The following is a 20,076-nucleotide window of genomic DNA, read 5'->3' on the forward strand; positions in this document are numbered from 1 at the left end:
GGGGCCAATTTCTGTCTGCTGCAGGCACAATTGTGCCTGCTAGATGGCACCCAGCTGACCGGTAGCAAAGCCAAGATTCGAACCGGGGTGTATCCTAGCAGAATATGGGTTCCTGAATAAAGGCTTTTTATTAGTGTTAGACAAGAAGCCCTAGCACCAAATCAGCACACATTCCATGCACATGTTTGGTGGCACTAGAGTTCCTTCACAACCAATCCATCTAACCGGGTGTTATATGGTCCGTGTGAGTTTCTCCTGGTTTCCCTGATCAAACAACATGCAAAAGGTGGATTGGCTTTACTTGTTTGCTCTAACTGTCAGTGAATAAATAAATGAATGAATGATTTTGTCTCTGTATATATAATGTTGGCACCACAACCCCAAAATGCTCTTCTAACACATAATGACAGATCAACACCAACAATTTTTAATTGCTACTGACCATTTTAAGATGGATATTTGTTCATGCAGTGACAAGGCTGGTATAACGGGCCGGCAGGTGGCGCAGCAGGTATTGTGTGTACCACACAGCACCTAGAGAGTCCTATAGGGATCTGCATTCAAAAGAAATTTGGAATGCTGTTTCCTTTCACTGGATATTCTGGTTTCCTTCCACCATGCTAAAACCATGCAGAGGGTGTACTGTTTACCCTAAATTGCTCTTAGGTGTAAGTAAATGAGGTGGGTATGTTGCACTGTGATAAACTAGCACCCTGTCCAGTGTGTATTTGGTCTGGGGTTTCCAGGTGGCCCCAAAATTGCCACAACCCTGATTGGGATGATGAGGCTACTGATGATGAATGACTAAATGCTGAGCTATATTTTGGCCACTTTGGCTACTTCGATACAGTAGGTCTACTATGACTACAAATTAGGACATACAACCACTTTTGCATCCCTCTAAACCCCTGCACTAAAGCCTAAAGTCTAAGAAGACATTGTTCTAAAGTGTATAAATAGTACTGCTGTAAAAAATAAGTGCTAAAAGTGCTGACTGAGACCAAATGAACATCCTGTAATCGTTATTTCAGTCATGCTTCGTTAACTTTCTCTTTCTTTGTCATAAAGTTTCAGAAGGCGTGATAATGAAGGCTTTAGGTTCCTACAATTAGGAAAGACAGAAACTGACCTCAGGTCAGCGCTTATACTGGAAAAACTATGCTATATAAATGTGTTTATTAAGATGCAAACTAAAAAAACATGATTGCTGTTAAACTGATTATCAGAATTGATGAATTGATGATCATATATATGTACGTACATACACCGAACCTATGACCTTCCTAATATTGTGTTGGTCCGCCTTTTGCTGCCAAAACAGCCCTGACCCGTCGAGGCATGGACTCCACTAGACCCCTGAAGATGTGCTGTGGTATCTGGCACCAAGATGTCAGCAGCAGATCCTTTAACTCCTGTAAGCTGCGAGGTCTCCATGGATCGGACTTGTTTGTCCAGCACGTCCCACAGATGCTCGATTGGATTGAGATCTGGGGAATTTGGAAGCCAAGTCAACACCTCAAACTCGTTGTTGTGCTCCTCAAACCATTCCTGAACCATTTTTGCTTTGTGGTAGGGCGCATTATCCTGCTGAAAGAGGCCATAGCCATCAGGGAATACTGTTTCCATGAAAGAGTGTACATGGTCTGCAATAACGCTTAGGTAGGCAGAACGTGTCAAAGTAACATCCACATGGATCCCAAGGTTTCCCAGCAGAACATTGCTTAAAGCATCACACTGCCTCCACCGGCTTTCCTTCTTCCCATAGTGCATCCTGGTGCCATGTGTTCCCCAGGTAAGCAACACACGCGCACCCGGTAAAAGAAAACGTGATTCATGAGACCAGGCCACCTTCTTTCATTGCTCCGTGGTCCAGTTCCGATGCTCACGTGCCCATTGTTGGCACTTTTGGCAGTGGACAAGGGTCAGCATGGGCACCCTGACTGGTCTGCGGCTATGAGGGCCCATACACACCAAACTGTGATGCACTGTGTATTCTGACACCTTTCTATCAGAACCAGCATTAACTTCTTCAGCAATTTGAGCTACAGTAGCTCGTCTTTTGGATCGGAACACACGGCCAGCCTTCTCTCCCCATGTGCATCAGTGAGCCTTGGCCGCCCATGACCCTTTCGTCGGTTTACCACTGTTCCTTCCTTGGACCTTGGAACTTTTGAAAGATACTGACCACTGCAGACCTCAAGAACACCTCACAAGAGCTGCAGTTTTGGAGATGCCCTGACCCAGTCGTCTAGCCATCATGTTATTCACTTCACCTGTCAGTGGTCATAATGTTATGCCTAGTCGGTGTATATATATATATACAGTGTATCACAAAAGTGAGTACACCCCTCACATTTCTGCAAATATTTCATTATATCTTTTCATGGGACAACACTATAGACATGAAACTTGGATATAACTTAGAGTAGTCAGTGTACAACTTGTATAGCAGTGTAGATTTACTGTCTTCTGAAAATAACTCAACACACAGCCATTAATGTCTAAATAGCTGGCAACATAAGTGAGTACACCCCACAGTGAACATGTCCAAATTGTGCCCAAATGTGTCGTTGTCCCTCCCTGGTGTCATGTGTCAAGGTCCCAGGTGTAAATGGGGAGCAGGGCTGTTAAATTTGGTGTTTTGGGTACAATTCTCTCATACTGGCCACTGGATATTCAACATGGCACCTCATGGCAAAGAACTCTCTGAGGATGTGAGAAATAGAATTGTTGCTCTCCACAAAGATGGCCTGGGCTATAAGAAGATTGCTAACACCCTGAAACTGAGCTACAGCATGGTGGCCGAGGTCATACAGCGGTTTTCCAGGACAGGTTCCACTCGGAACAGGCTTCGCCAGGGTCGACCAAAGAAGTTGAGTCCACGTGTTCGGCGTCATATCCAGAGGTTGGCTTTAAAAAATAGACACATGAGTGCTGCCAGCATTGCTGCAGAGGTTGAAGACGTGGGAGGTCAGCCTGTCAGTGCTCAGACCATACGCCGCACACTGCATCAACTCGGTCTGCATGGTCGTCATCCCAGAAGGAAGCTGACGCACAAGAAAGCCCGCAAACAGTTTGCTGAAAACAAGCAGTCCAAGAACATGGATTACTGGAATGCCCTGTGGTCTGACGAGACCAAGATAAACTTGTTTGGCTCAGATGGTGTCCAGCATGTGTGGCGGCGCCCTGGTGAGAAGTACCAAGACAACTGTATCTTGCCTACAGTCAAGCATGGTGGTGGTAGCATCATGGTCTTGGGCTGCATGACTGTTGCTGGCACTGGGGAGCTGCAGTTCATTGAGGGAAACATGAATTCCAACATGTACTGTGACATTCTGAAACAGAGCATGATCCCCTCCCTTCGAAAACTGGGCCTCATGGCAGTTTTCCAACAGGATAACGACCCCAAACACAACCTCCAAGATGACAACTGCCTTGCTGAGGAAGCTGAAGGTAAAGGTGATGGACTAAACCCAATTGAGCACCTGTGGCGCATCCTCAAGTGGAAGGTGGAGGAGTTCAAGGTGTCTAACATCCACCAGCTCCGTGATGTCATCATGGAGGAGTCGAAGAGGATTCCAGTAGCAACCTGTGCAGCTCTGGTGAATTCCATGCCCAGGAGGGTTAAGGCAGTGCTGGATAATAATGGTGGTCACACAAAATATTGACACTTTGGGCACAATTTGGACATGTTCACTGTGGGGTGTACTCACTTATGTTGCCAGCCATTTAGACATTAATGGCTGTGTGTTGAGTTATTTTCAGAAGACAGTAAATCTACACTGCTATACAAGTTGTACACTGACTACTCTAAGTTATATCCAAGTTTCATGTCTATAGTGTTGTCCCATGAAAAGATATAATGAAATATTTGCAGAAATGTGAGGGGTGTACTCACTTTTGTGATACACTGTATATAAATATAAAACACAAAAATGCTAAGTGCAACCCTCTTACATTAAAGCAACTGAAGTGAAAAGCTTTTGAAATGTCATGGCACTTACTTCACATCTGTCTGACTCTTATCATTTTCCAAATCAGTGAATTTAAATAAACTTATCCACAGAGTTGAATCAGTTCATCTGGACACAAGTTTGTTGTAGAGATACGTTTCGTCACTCAATCCGAATGACTTCTTCACTCCGGACTGAAGAAGTCATTCGGATTTAGTGACGAAACGTATCTCTACAACAAACTTGTGTCCAGATGAACTGATTCAACTCTGTGGATTTGTGTACCTGGATTATTGAGCATGCATCAACAGATTAAATAAACTTACTTTTAAGTTACATCGGCCTATCAGGCTAAGGTACAATGTACCTTAACCTACCGGTTCCCAAACATGTGTTGAGACCCCATGTGATGTCACTTGAGATGCCAAAGGGGTTGCAGGTTATTTTTTACAAACAGTAATAATACAGTTTTGGCAAGATTAACTATTTTGCAAAACACATTTGGACATCCTTTTGTAATATGGAGCATGGGTGTTTTAGCCACACCTGTTGCTGACAAGTGTGACAATTATGCATAAGAAACAAAATGCTTCCAACTTTATGGACCCCACTTTGTGTACAGGGGCACAGTTTATTTATTTATGGTGCATATCCAAGAAGTGTACCAGTCCACAAATGAATCCCTGTACATCAATTACCTTACATATCGTATCTGTCCAAGACTTTAGTTTTCAATACTACCATTTTAAACCAGTTTGGATAAATCTCACTTTTTAAAAGCATTAGTAAGATTCTCTCACCGTCAATCCTGCTGATTAGCTTCTCCAGAGCCTTTACTTTTTTCTGAATCCCCGGCTGAGCAAATGTGTAGTTATCCTGCGAGAGTAAAACATGTAAATTAATAATAAATCAGCATCTCTGAATTTTAATGTGTTGCTGCTGAGTTTAATTTGGCATCACTAAATTTTTAGGTTCTGTCCTGATCTTCTTTTTTTTTTACTGATGTTTATGAGAACACAAAGACCATATCTGTGCGTCTTTAAATTTGACCCCAATTAGTAAAAAGAATTAAGAAAATGTACAACATTATTTATATAATTACACACAATAGTTTGTAATATTATGTGGAGGGAAGCTGGCAAAGAATTTCATGCAAAATATTTGTTTTTCCCACAGAGCACCAACAAGAGTTTTTTCTGAACTGCTGTTTATGCACAATGGGCAGCTAAACACTCTTGTAGGAGAGCCCTGTTCAAACTGCATTAATCTGTATACAAGTGTACATGAGTGTACATGTATGGCTAACCTATGGGGATATTCCTTTAAGAAGAATAAGTGCATTTGTGCAAGTCATCTAACGCCAAACACTAAAAAACACAAACTTGTTTTTATGGCCAGATGTTGGGTTGTTGAGGCATTTAAGAAAATTAAACCACTAAATAAAAGAATACATAAATATTTTGGTTAAAAAAAGTAAAACCGTAAATCCTGAAAGTTTTGAAACATAAATTTCCACTTTCATTTGGATAAATAGTTCTAGTTATACTCACTGTCAGAAGATTTAGAAAAATCACATTAATGAAGAACAGCGCTTCATTATTTACATTTGACAAAGTGCAAGAGAATGTTCTTCATCTTACAAAAAGCTAAGACAATCTGTTTCATATATATGTTACACAGGATTAAGATGTTCAATGCATGTGGAAATTTCATATTGTTTGTAGAAACTTGAAGAAAATGCTTGTATGGACTCACTTGAAATTAAAATCTCTATCTTCATAAATAAAGCCCAAGCTGTAGAGCCTACTTGCTCCATCTTTTTAATATGTTCACATACCCAAATAGCTTTCTAAAGTATATTTTTAGTACTACTTCTTTTTTTTCTATTTTATTTATGCATTTTCTCCCAATTTAGCGGAACCAATGCACTCTGCACAGGCGCCTCTCTATTTGCTAATTAGGGTCTTTACTAGGGGTGGGCGATATGGCCTTTAAATAATATCACGATATTTTGGGATATTTTTGCGATAACGATATTCACTAGCGATATATAAGAACACTTTTTTAAAAAGTTTATTTTAAAAACAACTTTTGTTTTGCAGACAGTCAGGAAATCTAAGGTACAAATGTTACTAAATGTACATTAAATTAAGCATCACTTCCAGTAGGGCTGGGCAATATGGCTAAAAAAAAAAAAAACTCACATCTCGATATGCTTTTGAGAAGTGGCTATATACGATACGATACGATATAATGTAAACTTAAAGTTCACTGCCTGTATTTTACCTTATAATGTTTATAAGTTCTCTTAAAAACACAAAACATTGTAATTCTGATAAATTCTGACAGAATTACAGTGTTTATATTTTGTATTATTACAGGCTGTATTTGTATTCATATTGACAACATTTATATTAAACAAACCAGCAGAATCTCACAATCACATTTATACTGTTCGTTTTACTAATAAATGAGCATCGAAAAAATCGATTAATATTTGATCATGCTTTGCTATCATTGCAAAATATCATTGCAGAATATCTGTCAATTATACAGCAACCAATGAAAAGAGAGCTTGAAATTCCGCCCAGAATCTGAATTCAAAGCTCTGATTGGTTTATACATCTGAATCTCTTGAACCGGAGTTGTTTTGCCCACAGAGTGAGCAAAACGAATGAATCTTTATCATAGATAAGTTGTTTGTTTGTTTATTAGGATTTTAACGTCATGTTTTACACTTTGGTTACATTCATGACAGGAACGGTAGTTACTCATTACACAAGGTTCATCAGTTCACAAGGTTATATCAAACACATGGACAATTTTGTATCTCCAATTCACCTCACTTGCACGTCTTTGGACTGTGGGAGGAAACCGGAGCTCCCGGAGGAAACCCACGCGGACACGGGGAGAACATGCAAACTCCACACAGAAAGGACCCGGACCGCCCCACCCGGGGATCGAACCCAGGACCTTCTTGCTGTGAGGCGACAGTGCTACCCACTTAGCCACCGTGCCGCCATCATAGATAAGAGCACAGTTTTCTGATTCGATTCCAAAGCATAATTTGTCGGAAAAGAGTCGTGCTTTTGCTTTAGGTGCTGAAATAAAGTTGATGTGTTGCCACCTTTTGTCGTTACAGTATTTCTGCACGTTTTGTCCGACCTTCTGTATCCAAAAAACTTCCACACTAGTAATGTAGCTCGGCTTTTAGGGACTAGTTCGTCCTCTGTGCTAACTCCAGTACTATTCTCTGTCCATTATTTCACTGTTACGCCGCGCTTGAGAGCAAGTGACACGCATTTGCTAACAATATCGCGATATGGCAAAAATCATATCGAATTTACAACTATACCGGTATTATCGTGAACGATATTATATTGCCCACCCCTAGTCCTTACACAGCATTTGAGGACCCCACCCATAGAGTCCAGTCATCCCGCCCTAGCAGAGAAATGTCTGCTGCAGGCACTGCAAACTATGCCCGCTAAATGGCGCCCAGCTGACCGGTGGCAACGTCAAACCGAGGAGTTCAGAATCTGCAAGTGGAAATATATATACTTATATACAGCACATGCAAGTGATTTCTCGGTTGCGTCCCAAACTGCAGTCTATGTGCTACATGCTTTATGGACAAAACTATACTAATGGAAGGCGCTCAGGTGGCGCAGTGGTAAAACACGCTAGCACACCAGAGCTGACATTTCAAACTCGTCGTTTCGAATCTCAGCTCTGCTATCCGGCAGACTGGGCACCTACATGAACAACGATTGGCTGATTCCTCATATTCCTCAATCCATTACGACCTCTATGGGCTGATTAGAGTCGAGGAATAATGAGTTGATCAGGGTGTGTTTCTCCATACACAAAGCTGATCCGCATATGAACTCGCCTCGTGCAGGTGAAAAGATGCGGGCAGTACTGCACACGTGTCGGAGGGGCGTGTGTCAGTCTTGGCTCTCCTCAACCAGGGAGGTGATAAACATCAGTAGAGAGGAAGCGTAATGCAATTGGGTAAAAGTCGGGAGAAAAAAGGGGGAAAATGCATAAACAAAATAATACAGTCAAACCTCGGTTTTCGTATGCCCCTATTTTCATATGATTCGGTTTTCGTCAGCTTTCGTCGGTTTTCTTCTACCTCGAGTTTCGAACGCTGACTCTGTTTTCGTTGAACCGTACTGATCGGCTATTTCCCACGTGACTCGGTACGGGCCAACGTGAACAAAGACTCGTGCGGCCTTGCCGCCTTCCATACGCCAACAGGACTCCTCGATAAAGGTAAATGTGATGTTAAATGTTCATTTATCCATTTCATTACTTATTTATAATCATTTTTCATTGTTTTCTGTATTTAAAACTACATTTATTCTCTATGAAATGTATTTTTTATTAATATTTTTGCCTTTCAGGAACGCATTAATTGTATTTACTTTATATTCCTTATGGGAATTATTGTTTCGGTTTTCGTATGTTTCGACTTTCAAACAGCCTTCTCGAACGGATTATCGACGAAAACCGAGGTACCACTGTAATAATAATAAAAAAACTATACTATTGGTAGTGTACCAATTAGATATACTACTTACTAACTTATAGAGCACATTGTTGCATGTCCTTTTCAGTAACTGGCGTTATTTGGAGCTTTGATTTGAGGTGGCATATATTGGCTTATACAGTTCATAGTTAAATCGGTCCTACCACTTAGTCTAAATCCCCACTAAGTTTCATCAGACTTCAGTAAATTCTTTGAGGTGAATTCTGGCAAGGTAAGAGTATTCATTTATTGACTACTAAAAGAAAAAAGAAAAGAAGTAGATGCTGCAAACCGCAACATTACCCTAATACTCCAAGATATACAAGATCCCTAGAGAAATACACACCTGTATTCCATCCAGCAGCTTTCTCATACACCAGAAACTGTCAGCTTCAATGTTGCGCTGCGTTTCCAATGGCAAATTAGCCATTTCAAAGTTCTCCATGTCCTCCTCTGTAAAACACACATACAGAGTAATTTAATGCATGACAGGTACAAAGCCATTTTAAGTGTCGTAGCTAGTTAGCATTTCCTCAAGGTTCATGTTCTTTGCTTGCGTTCTCTGACATTGCAGGCCTGTCAAACGCTAACTTACACCGCTAGTCTCTTCATTTATTACAGACTCCTCTTTTCCACATATTTCAGACCAGTGTTATTGTAAATGCATTTAGATTTTCTTCAGTACATTTTTTAAAATATTTTTTGCTTTTTCTTAACCTTTTGGTTTGTGTTTGTTATTTTAGTTTAATGAATAAATTCTACATGCAATAGAACAGACCGTGGGCTAGATGTGGGAAAGAAAGAAAGTATAGCTTAAAGCTATGTAGAGCCACAGAAACTCTCCAGTAACATGAGGAAGGCCATAAGGTCAAACAGCACAATGTGCAGGAATTAAAAGTAATTCTTGAAAAACTAAGAGAGAAATTTATTGGTCATTTCTAAGTATCTTGGACTGTAGCAAACTGTAGTAAGTTGGCAGAAAAAAAATCATGTGTCTGCCCACCAAAATTCCAGATGAGCATACAGTGGGGCCAAAAAGTATTTAGTCAGCCACTGATTGTGCAAGTTCTCCTATTTAGAAAGATGAGAGAGGTCTGTAATTTTCATCATAGGTACACTTCAACTATGAGAGACAAAATGAGAAAAAAAAATCCAGGAAATCACATTGTAGGATTTTTAAAGAATTTATCTGTAAATTATGGTGGAAAATAAGTATTTGGTCAATAACAAACAAGCAAGATTTCTGGCTCTCACAGACCTGTAACTTCTTCTTTACGAAGCTCTTCTGTCCTCCACTCGTTACCTGTATTAATGGCACCTGTTTGACCTCGTTATCTGTATAAAAGACACCTGTCCACAGCCTCAAACAGCCAGACTCCAAACTCAACCATGGCCAAGACCAAAGAGCTGTCGAAGGACACCAGGAAGAAAATTGTAGACCTGCACCAGGCTGGGAAGAGTGAATCTACAATAGGCAAGCAGGTTGGTGTGAATAAATCAACTGTGGGAGCAATTGTAAGAAAATGGAAGACATACAAGACCATTGATAATCTCCCTCGATCTGGGGCCCCACGCAAGATCTCATCCCGTGGGGTCAAAATGATCATGAGAACGGTGAGCAAAAATCCCAGAACTCCACGGAGGAACCAGATGAATGACCTGCAGAGAGCTGGGACCAAAGTACAAAGGCTACCATCAGTAACACACTATGCCGAGAGGGACTCAAATCCTGCAGTGCCAGGCGTGTCCCCCTGCTTAAGCCAGTACATGTCCAGGCCCGTCTGATGTTTGCCAGAGAGCATATGGATGATCCAGAAGAGGATTGGGAGAATATCATGTGGCAGATGAAACCAAAATGGAACTTTTTGGTAAAAACTCAACTCGTCGTGTTTGGAGGAAGAAGAGGAACCCAAGAACACCATACCTACTGTGAAGCATGGGGGTGGAAACATCATGCTTTGGGGATGTTTTTCTGCAAAGGGGACAGGGCGAATGATCCGTGTTATGGGAAGAATGAACGGGGCCATGTATCATGACATTTTAAGCCAAAACCTCCTTCCATCAGTGAGAGCATTGAAGATGGAACGTGGCTGGGTCTTCCAGCATGACAATGATCCCAAACACACCGCTCGGGCAACGAAGGAGTGGCTCCGTAAAAAGCATTTCAAGGTCCTGGAGTGGCCTAGCCAGTCTCCAGACCTTAACCCCAGAGAAAATTTGTGGAGGGAGTTGAAAGTCCGTGTTGCCCAGCGACAGCCCCAAAACATCACTGCTCTAGAGGAGATCTGCATGGAGGAATGGGCCAAAATACCAGCTACAGTGTGTGCAAACCTGGTGAAGACTTACAGGAAACGTTTGACCTCTGTCATTGCCAACAAAGGTTATGTTACAAAGTATTGAGTTGAACTTTTGTTATTGACCAAATACTTATTTTACACCATAATTTACAAATAAATTCTTTAAAAATCCTACAATGTGATTTCCTGGATTTTTTTTTCTCATTTTGTCTCTCATAGTTGAAGTGTACCTATGATGAAAATTACAGACCTCTCTCATCTTTCTAAGTAGGAGAACTTGCACAATCAGTGGCTGACTAAATACTTTTTGGCCCCACTGTAGACCCAAACTAACATCTTTTTCTTTTTTTTTACCATTTTCTCAAATTTCCGCTCCTGGGGACCCCGATTGTGTCTGAGGAGGGTATATTTGCCTCACACACTCTCCCTCTGACATGTCCGCAGTCCACCTACCCCTTCTTATCCTCCCATACTTTGATGAATTTGAGCATGAGGCCAGTCTTACGCATGAAGAGTCACACACTGATCTCTGTACAGGCATCTCAGCCTTCTAACCACGATCTCTACACAGCGTCGAAGACTCCACCCCATCTTTAGTCCGTTCTTTTCCCACCCAGCAGACTAGTGGCCAATTATGTCTGTTACAGGGACTGCCAATTGTGACTGCTAGGAGGTGCCAAGTTGACCAGTAGCAGAGCTGAAATTTAAACTTGGAGAGTTCAGAATCCCAGCACTGGTAAAGTCAAGTCAATTTTTTTTTTGTATAGCACTTTTTACAATAGACATTGTCTTAAAGCAACTTCACAGAATCCAGGACCAACAGACCAAAAACCCTTGTTGAGCAAGCTGAGGGTGAGTGGCAAGGAAAAACTTCTTTAAAAATACAGGAAGAAGCCTTGAAAAGAACCAGAATAAGCAGGGGCCCCGATCCTCCTTGGGTGCCCTGGAGAATAATTTAAACAAAGAGGATTTACATAAATCATACATATACAAAATTAAATTAAACTAAAAGCTATAACTAGCAAAAAATATTAATGTAAACAACTGGAGTTCATTATTCAGTCCAGTTTGTGATAAAGTCTGTAGTCACCCCTTAAAATAACATCTAAGGACCTGCTAGACCTTGTCCTTCTTAGATATGTTCAGCGTTAATGATTCCACCATTAAATTGAGACTCGACAAAAACAGATTTTAAGGGGGAGTTGCAAGGCAAAAACTACTGCGAACTCAAATGAAAATAAAGGCTTAACTCACATTTGCCAAAAATACCTTGACGACTACCAAACAATTTGAAATAATGTTGGATGAACTGACAAGTCAAAAGTGAAAAAAATATAGTATCAAAATTGTCAAATATGCTTGTAGAAGTGTAGTGGTGTGGGGACGTTTGGCTTTTTTAAGACCTGAATGACTTAGTTGATGGAACCGGAAAATCTGCTCTCTACCAAAATATCCTAAAATACCATGCTGGGTCATCATGATCTGAAGCTCAAGCTAAATGTGTTATCCAACAAGACAACAATCCAAAGCATAGCAGCCAAAGTCCATATCTGGCTAAACAACAACCGAAAAAAAAAAATGAGCTTTGACTTTTAAGCCTATTAAGACTCTAGTAGGACCTTAAATTAGAATACCAAAAAAGAAAATAAAGTATTTCAAAACAATGCAGTAAAAAGCAGTAAAGTATAAATAAAAGTAGTGCATGGTGCTCAAGGTACCACTCCATCAAGAGAAGCGTGAACACTCCCTTGTTAGAAAAAGAATTGCATCATCAGAGTAAAACAGTTGTGCTGCTTTAATTTAAAAATAGTCTTCCGCAGTCACTCAGGAAGCGCAGTGCTGGAACACCAGAGCTGGGATCTCGAATACATCGTATTGAGTCTCAGCTCTGCCTGCCGGCTGGGCTGAGCAGCCACATGAACAACGATTGGCCTGTTGTTCAGATAGGGATGGGATATTATAGCTGGATAGGGACTCTCTCATAACTAATGCAATTATGACCTCTGCTGGCTGATTGAGACGGGAAAAGAGTGCTGTCAGGGTGTGTCTCTCCGTACACAGTGCTGATCCGCATTGCACGCGTCGAAGCGTAGGTGACAAAATGTATACGTGTGCTGCCTACGTGTCGGAAGGGGAGTGGGTCAGTTCGCTCTCCTCAATCGGGGCGGGGGTCAGCACCAGTAGAGAGGAAGCATAATGCAATTGGGTACAAATTGGACGCGCTAAAAAATGGGAAGAAAAGGGGAGAAAATGCCTAAAAAAACAGCCTGACATCTCCATAAAATATATAACAGTGAATCAGTGAATGTATGAAGGATGAAAAATATTTTCTCTATTTGCACATTTGCTCTTATGGCAAAATTATAGGTAGAAAAATGCTTTTAAGTTATTATTAAGATATTCACATCTGAGAAAAAGTAAACCACTGAAATTCTGTTACATAACACTGCAAGTATAGAGAGTGTCTGCCGAGCTCTGAAGGTAGGACATGCAGTCTGCCTCTCCCAACCCCTGACTCATTTACTCACTGAGCATTGTGCTTCCTCAGCCCCTAAACAGCGCATGCTAAATGATGCTGTTAAACACAGTTAGCCCAGACATTCAGCCACACCTCCGGGACTCGACATTTACTGCAGGTATAACAAGACACGCACTCCATCTTTAATCTACTTTCCATCTATTCATCCACCATCCCCCGTCCATGAATAAGAACTGATTTATTTATCTTTTTCTACAGAATATTTTACTGTAGAAAGTGTAGATGTAAGCTAAACCTGCCTTAATTCAGTTTGAAGAACAATTTACTACTGCAAGAAAATTAATTGTAAACCATTTTAAAAGTATCTGGATTTATTTCCTAAAGACAGAATCATGAAGGATGAATCAAAGCTAAAACAAACAGTAAACAAAGGTCTGCTGGAAAGCATGAAAATAAATGTAGGATTGCATACAGAAATTTAGTAGCACAGTTAAACATCCATTTAGTAGAGATTGGAACTTTACTGCCCTAAAAAAAGATGTATTTCTATTCGAACGTAGACATTTATACTTTTTATGTAAAGGGAGGCGGCACTGTCGCCTCACAGCAAGACAGTACTGGGTTCGATCCCCAGGTGGAGCAGTCCGGATCCTTTCTGTGTGGAGTTTGCATGTTCTCCCTGTGTCTGTGTGGGTTCCCTCCGGGAGCTCCGGTTTCCTCCGACAGTCCAAAGACATGCAAGTGAGGTGAATTGGAGACACTAGATTGTCCATGAGTGTGTTTGACATTAAAGACTTGAACTGATATATTGTGTAACCAGTAACTACCTGTCCTGTTATGAATGTAAGCACAGAGAGTAAAACATGACGTTAAAATCCTAATACAATAATATAATAAATGCATTTTCATGTAATGCATGAACGTAAAGATTTCATTTTTTCATTAACTGCTTTTTCCTAGTCAGAGTTGTAAAGGCAAGCCGTAGCCTAGTGGTTAAGGTACAAGACTAGTAATCCAAAGGTTGCTGGTTTAAGCCCCACCACTGCTAGGTTGCTGCTGTTGGACCCTTGAGCAAGGCCCTTAACCCTCAGTTGCTCAGACTGTATACTGTACTGTAAGTCGCTTTGGACAAAGGCGTCTGCTAAATGCCAAAAATGTAAATGTAAATGATGGGTCTGGTTTCACTGGGAAACACTTGGTTTAGGGCGGAAATAATAGACAGGCCGCCATCCAGGGCTTCAGCTGCTCCCCATTAATAATTTGTATGAGTGTTGTGTATTTGTCTGTTGATGCATGCTCAATAATCTAGGTACACAACTCCACAAAGTTGAATCAGTTCATCTGGACACAAGTTTGTTGTAGAGACTGAAGAAGTCATTCGGATTGAGTGACGAAACGTATCTCTACAACAAACTTGTGTCCAGATGAACTGATTCAACTTTGTGGAGTTGTGTATTTGTGTGTGTGTACCTGTAGTTAAGGAATTAAAAACCACCAAAAACTGAGATTATACCATAGGAAGTGCACATATTAAACATTAATTTAACACAGTATTAGTCTCACACTATGTGGAAGATAAGATGCACTTTGGAACATAGCATGTGTCGTCCACCTGTGCTAACTGCGTTTTTAAAATTATTAGGTATTAGGTATTATTAGGTATATTGTGTCTCACAGGCACTTTGTCTAATGCTCTAGCCCAGTGGTCCGTAGGGCTGCAACTATTGATTATTTTTGTAATCGAGTATTCCATCGATTATTCCAGCGATTAATCGAGTAATCGGATAAGAAATACTTTTGCTTTAATAAAGAGCAAAAATAAATACATATAAGATTAAATAAGACGTGTCTCTTAAAACAAACTGTACATTTTTATTCCTTGCATACAGTACAGTTAAAAGAGAACACTTTTGAAATGCAAAAACAAATACATCAAAAATAAATTAATAAATTACCTTTAAAATGTACGTATACAGGCAACCTAAAACTAAGGCATAAATAATAATAAACAATAATACATAAACCTCTAACTGGTGCAACATTCAGAATTAAGTTTCAGCTACAGCTCAGGCAGAACATAAAGCTTTAATATTTTGTTGGGAAGTTTTGTGGTATTTGTAGGAGGTTCTGTCAGGATTGTATCTCTTAGATGAGGTTGATTTAGTGTGTGTGTGTGTGTGTATGTGTGTGTTTGCCTAAGTCAAAAAAGCGTGTGGTGGTTGCGATGAAGAAAAGTCAGTGCATCAACAAGACGCTCAGGTGTGGATGTACTGAGCTTTCATTTTTTTAGCTTAAAATGATCTCAAGCTTTCTGTTGTTTTCTCTGTCCAGTCTCCTCTGTTTGCTATTTTCTCTCTTTCTATATTTGGCAGTCCGCGCGATCAAATCTCGGCTGCGTCCTAAATCGCTACGTTCACACTGAACAGTACGCAGGAGCGGTGAGCGTGTCCAAATACGTAGTATTCATTAAACTGTACGCAAAAAGTACCCGGTTTAAGTCCTGTTAAGGGCTGTTTTAGTGTGAGATTTCGGACGCAGCCCTCGGCTTCTTCACGCCTCCTGCCCACAGCGTAAACACGTTGTGCAAAAGTGAAAGTCGTCCGTGCGAAACACCGTGAGCTGTATATAGTTGTATGGATTAACGATGCCTCGATGCGAAAAATTTGAATCGATGATTTTTAGTAATCGATTTACTCGAGTTTCTCGAGGAATCGTTTCAGCCCTAGTGGTCCCCAACCACCGGGCTGCGGACCGGTACCGGGCCGCGGGTCATTTATTACCAGGCCGCACAGAAAGAATAAATAATTAGAGATCGCTACAAGAGCTATTAAATTTCCAATACTCTTCAGGTGTTATTGTCCCCAATCACCACTAGTTGGGAGCAGCGTCTTGTTACAGCGAAAAAAGCTCAGGATTCACACTGATTTTCCATTCTATAGTTATTCTATTTAAAATCCCCCCGCCGGTCCATGAAATTATATCTTATTTGAAACTAGAAATGTCCCGATCACGTTTTTTTGTTCTTGATCCCGATCTTTAATTTTGATCCCGATCCGATACCGAGTCTCAAACCGATACTTGTATTTTCTAGATATTGTCTAGATAAGAACTAGATAATACTGTTTACACAGTGCACACTTCAAGTACATTACAGTTATTCAAATGAATCCAATGTACATGTTTAACAACTGAATAGCTCTGCAGTGCTGTAGGAAAAAATTGCCTGCATCCAAGCTATTGCTTAATGTTCTTTTATTTTTACAAAATAAAAGTAAACAAACTTAGTGCAGCATTGTAGTAGTAAAACTAGAACACTCAAAATGAAGTGAAGGTTCCTTTAGAGGAAAATCAGCATCTCTGCCGTGTTAGCGGACAGCCGGTTCCTCTTCTCATCATATAATAATAAACTCGCTGTATTTGACTGTGTTTATTTTTTAGGTGCCGTATCAAATTGGTAGTAATTGTAGATCGTTTGGTTAAATGATATCTGGTTTGTTTCTTGTGAGCCACCGTACTTGTATGCGTGTTGTAACTGTAACAAACTTTTCTGTGGTTGTATTGTGACAATGGTTTGATGGACGTTTCTACGCGAAGTGAGTGTGTTTTGACCCTTTGGGGCTTCCATAGTGCATGGAATAGCGTGCTTGGCTAACGCGATGACTCTAGCTGTCCGCTATTCGGTACCGTAACAGAAGAAGTTAATAAAGTGTTATGCTCCCGATAATTTGTGAACATACTGTGTATTTATTTCTTTATTAAGCGAGTGCATCACTACCATGCTCGGTTACAAAACTAAGCCAATCAGAGTGCTTGATACTGAGATGTCGTTCAGTCTTGTAACTCGTGTTGTACGTTATGGTCCTGAAGTTTTCATGCTCGGATTAAAAGTTATTGTTTTGTAAGCCGGAGTGATCCTTGACTCACACACCATATAAATAGTAAAATTCTACAGTAATGAACGCAGCTCTGCTCCCACCGTCTCGTGAAACGCTCGCATTGCAGACATTCCACTTCGCTGTTGGACTTGTTTCTTTTTCCAATTTAAAGTATTTCCACACAGCGGACATGCTGATGTAAAACAAAGGATCAGGCTTAGGATCGGCTCTAGTAAAGCCGATACCGATCAGTTAAAAAATGCCTTGATCGGCCCCGATTCCGATCTTTGAGATTGGATCGGGACATCCCTATTTGAAACCAGTCCGTGTCCCTTTGGGGATGGCAAACTGTGCTTCTCTACACTCGTGATCATCTCTCTCTAGTCTGCGCTCAAAAGAACAAGCCAGTACAGTTTATTTCTTACTTTATAAACTCGGCAAACTCTAATTTCGCTTGATTATATTAGCAATCAGTTAGACGAAACGTCCAAGATGTCAAAGTCTAAAGCAGCTAAAAACACTACTCGAGTAACTGATTATGTGGACGCGGGGGGGTTGGGGGTCTCTAAACACAGACAAGAATTTACATATCCGTTAAGGTGGCTGTGTTGATTATTGTAGCTTTTATTTATACAATCATTTTTGAATTTATGAGTGTTATTTAATGACTGCCATTAATGTGGCACTTTAGTTAAAAAAAAAAAACAGTCGTAGCAGTTGTAAAAAAGGGCAGTTGTAGCCTAGTGGTTAAGGTACTGGACTAGTAATCAGAAGTTCAATGGTTCAAGCCCCACCATTGCCAAAACAACATGACAGCCTATTTCCAAAACATTCATAAAAATAGTTTTGCAGTTTATAAACACAGATTAAATGTCGTAAATACTAAAAGCATGTGGGTGGAGACACTGTTTATTGCTTTGACTTTGGCAATGACTTTCTCTACAAAAGAGATCACATCTGGCTCTCTAAATCGATTGGGTAGGGGTATCAAAACTTTACTTTGTATATTTTAACACATCCCTGAATGCTCCAAAGCTGATTGTTGTGCTCATGTGTTCTTGTCGGTGTGTTCCAGCATGCTCGGCAAGGTGTTCAGTGTGAGGTAACCCAAGCCCATCGCCATGTCATTCCTACAACAGGGAGGCCAATATGTCATCCTTCATAATAATTAGTTCCCCCCCTTTTGTCCAAACACCTGTTCAGCTTCACAGGTGTTAAAGCTCCAGATGTTGGGTCTGCACTGCAGGCGTAATGCCATAGCCACCACCATCAGGGTTAGAGAGGGCATCTGGAACCACTCTACATCTGCTCTCATCTGTTTAACCTCTGACACATTCAGTCAGGGTTGGAACACATAGTTCCTGTTTGTTAACAGAACACATTCTGAGAGAAACAAAAAAAAAACAGCAGCTACTGCATGAATGGATGTTCAATTTCTGAAGTTCTGACCTTTCGTTTGTTCCGGCTCACCTTTGCTTGACGGCAGTCTCAGCACTGATGCTTGATTCACTCACTGACTGACTGATTTGCCCTAGAACGACGCAGACTGCATACAAACACACAACCTCGCCCGCCCTCCCTTCAATTTTATATTCTACATAAGTTCCCTGCTTTTTTTGTTTACCCCTTTTTATTTTGTCGATTTCTTACTTGTATTAAGCTCCTAGATACTCAACTTCTTTGTCTTGGTCAGGGCTACAGTAGGTCTGGTGCCACCAAGAAGCACTGCATACAAAGTAGGAATAGGCAAATATATATGTATACACACACGATGTAAACCGATCAGCCATAACATTAAAACCACCTCCTTATTTTTACACTCACTGTCCATTTTATCAGCTCCGCTTACCATATAAAAGCACTTTGTAGTTCTACAATTACTGACTGTAGTCCATCTGTTTCTCTGCATGCTTTGTTAGCCCCCTTTCATGCTGTTCTTCAATGGTCAGGACTCTGTATAATAATACCTGCTCTGTGGTGGTCCTGTGGTGGTCCTGACCATTGATGAACAGGGTGAAAGCAGGCTAAAAAGGTATGCAGAGAAACAGATAGACTACAGTCAGTAATTGTAGAACTACAAAGTGCTTTTTTATGGTAAGTGGAGCTGATAAAATGGAGGAGGTGGTTTTAATATTATGGCTGATGGGTGTAAGTCGATGACTTATTAGATTTCTCTCTACTTAGACAGCAAGAAAGCTCACTAGGTTTTCGAACAGACCCATAGAGTGCGTGTGCTTGACTGGCCTGCCTGCAGTCCAGATCTGTCTCCTATTTAAAATGGACGATGCATCATGATATACGGCAATTTCTAAATTAGTTCATATTTAACAAATAGAATTAAATTATTTAAATTATTTTATTATTTTCTCCCCTTTTTCTCCCCCTTTAGCGCGTCCAATTGCCCGATTGCGTCATGCTTCCTCTCCGCCTATGCCGATCCCTGCTCTGACCGAGGAGATCGAAGCGAACCCACGCCCCCTCCGACACGTTGGCAGCAAGCTGTATGCATCTTATCACCCACACATTGACGAGTGTTGTGCCACCTAGCGTTGTGTATGGAGAGACACACCCCAAGAGCACTCGTTCCTCATCTCTGTGTAGGCGCCTCTAATCAGCCAGCAGAGGTCATAATTGCACCAGTCTGACAGAGAGAGACCCATATCCGGCTTAGTCCCGCCCATCTGAACAACAGGCCAATCGTTGTTCATGTGGCCGCTCAGCCTCAGCCGGCAAGGCAGAGCTGAGGTTCGATACGATGTATTCGAGATCTCAGCTCTGGTTGCAGCGTGTGTTTTTACCGCTGCGACACCTGAGCGGCCGACTGTTTGTGTTTTAAACAATGTGTTTTAGCTAAGTTTAGCGTAAATACTAGTCTTTTAATTGTGCAGCCACACAGCAAGCTGTTTTTTTCCAGAGCCTTCTCCTATTCACTGAATTC

General features: G+C 40.9%; 1 protein-coding gene across 3 annotated transcripts in view; it reads right to left on the reverse strand.

Annotated features, from left to right (window-relative positions):
• tbc1d22b (TBC1 domain family, member 22B) overlaps positions 1-20,076 on the reverse strand; it is a 97,749-nt gene that overhangs the window by 16,793 nt on the left and 60,880 nt on the right. For all 3 annotated transcript variants that reach the window (XM_062998510.1, XM_062998509.1, XM_062998511.1), the window contains 2 exons: positions 8,834-8,940; positions 4,754-4,829 (listed from right to left, as the gene is read on the reverse strand). In XM_062998510.1, coding sequence (XP_062854580.1) covers positions 4,754-4,829; positions 8,834-8,940 — 183 coding nt within the window. The remainder of the gene's footprint in view (positions 1-4,753; positions 4,830-8,833; positions 8,941-20,076) is intronic.

The sequence above is a fragment of the Trichomycterus rosablanca genome, chromosome 7, assembly GCF_030014385.1.
Source record: "Trichomycterus rosablanca isolate fTriRos1 chromosome 7, fTriRos1.hap1, whole genome shotgun sequence".
NCBI lineage: Eukaryota > Metazoa > Chordata > Actinopteri > Siluriformes > Trichomycteridae > Trichomycterus > Trichomycterus rosablanca.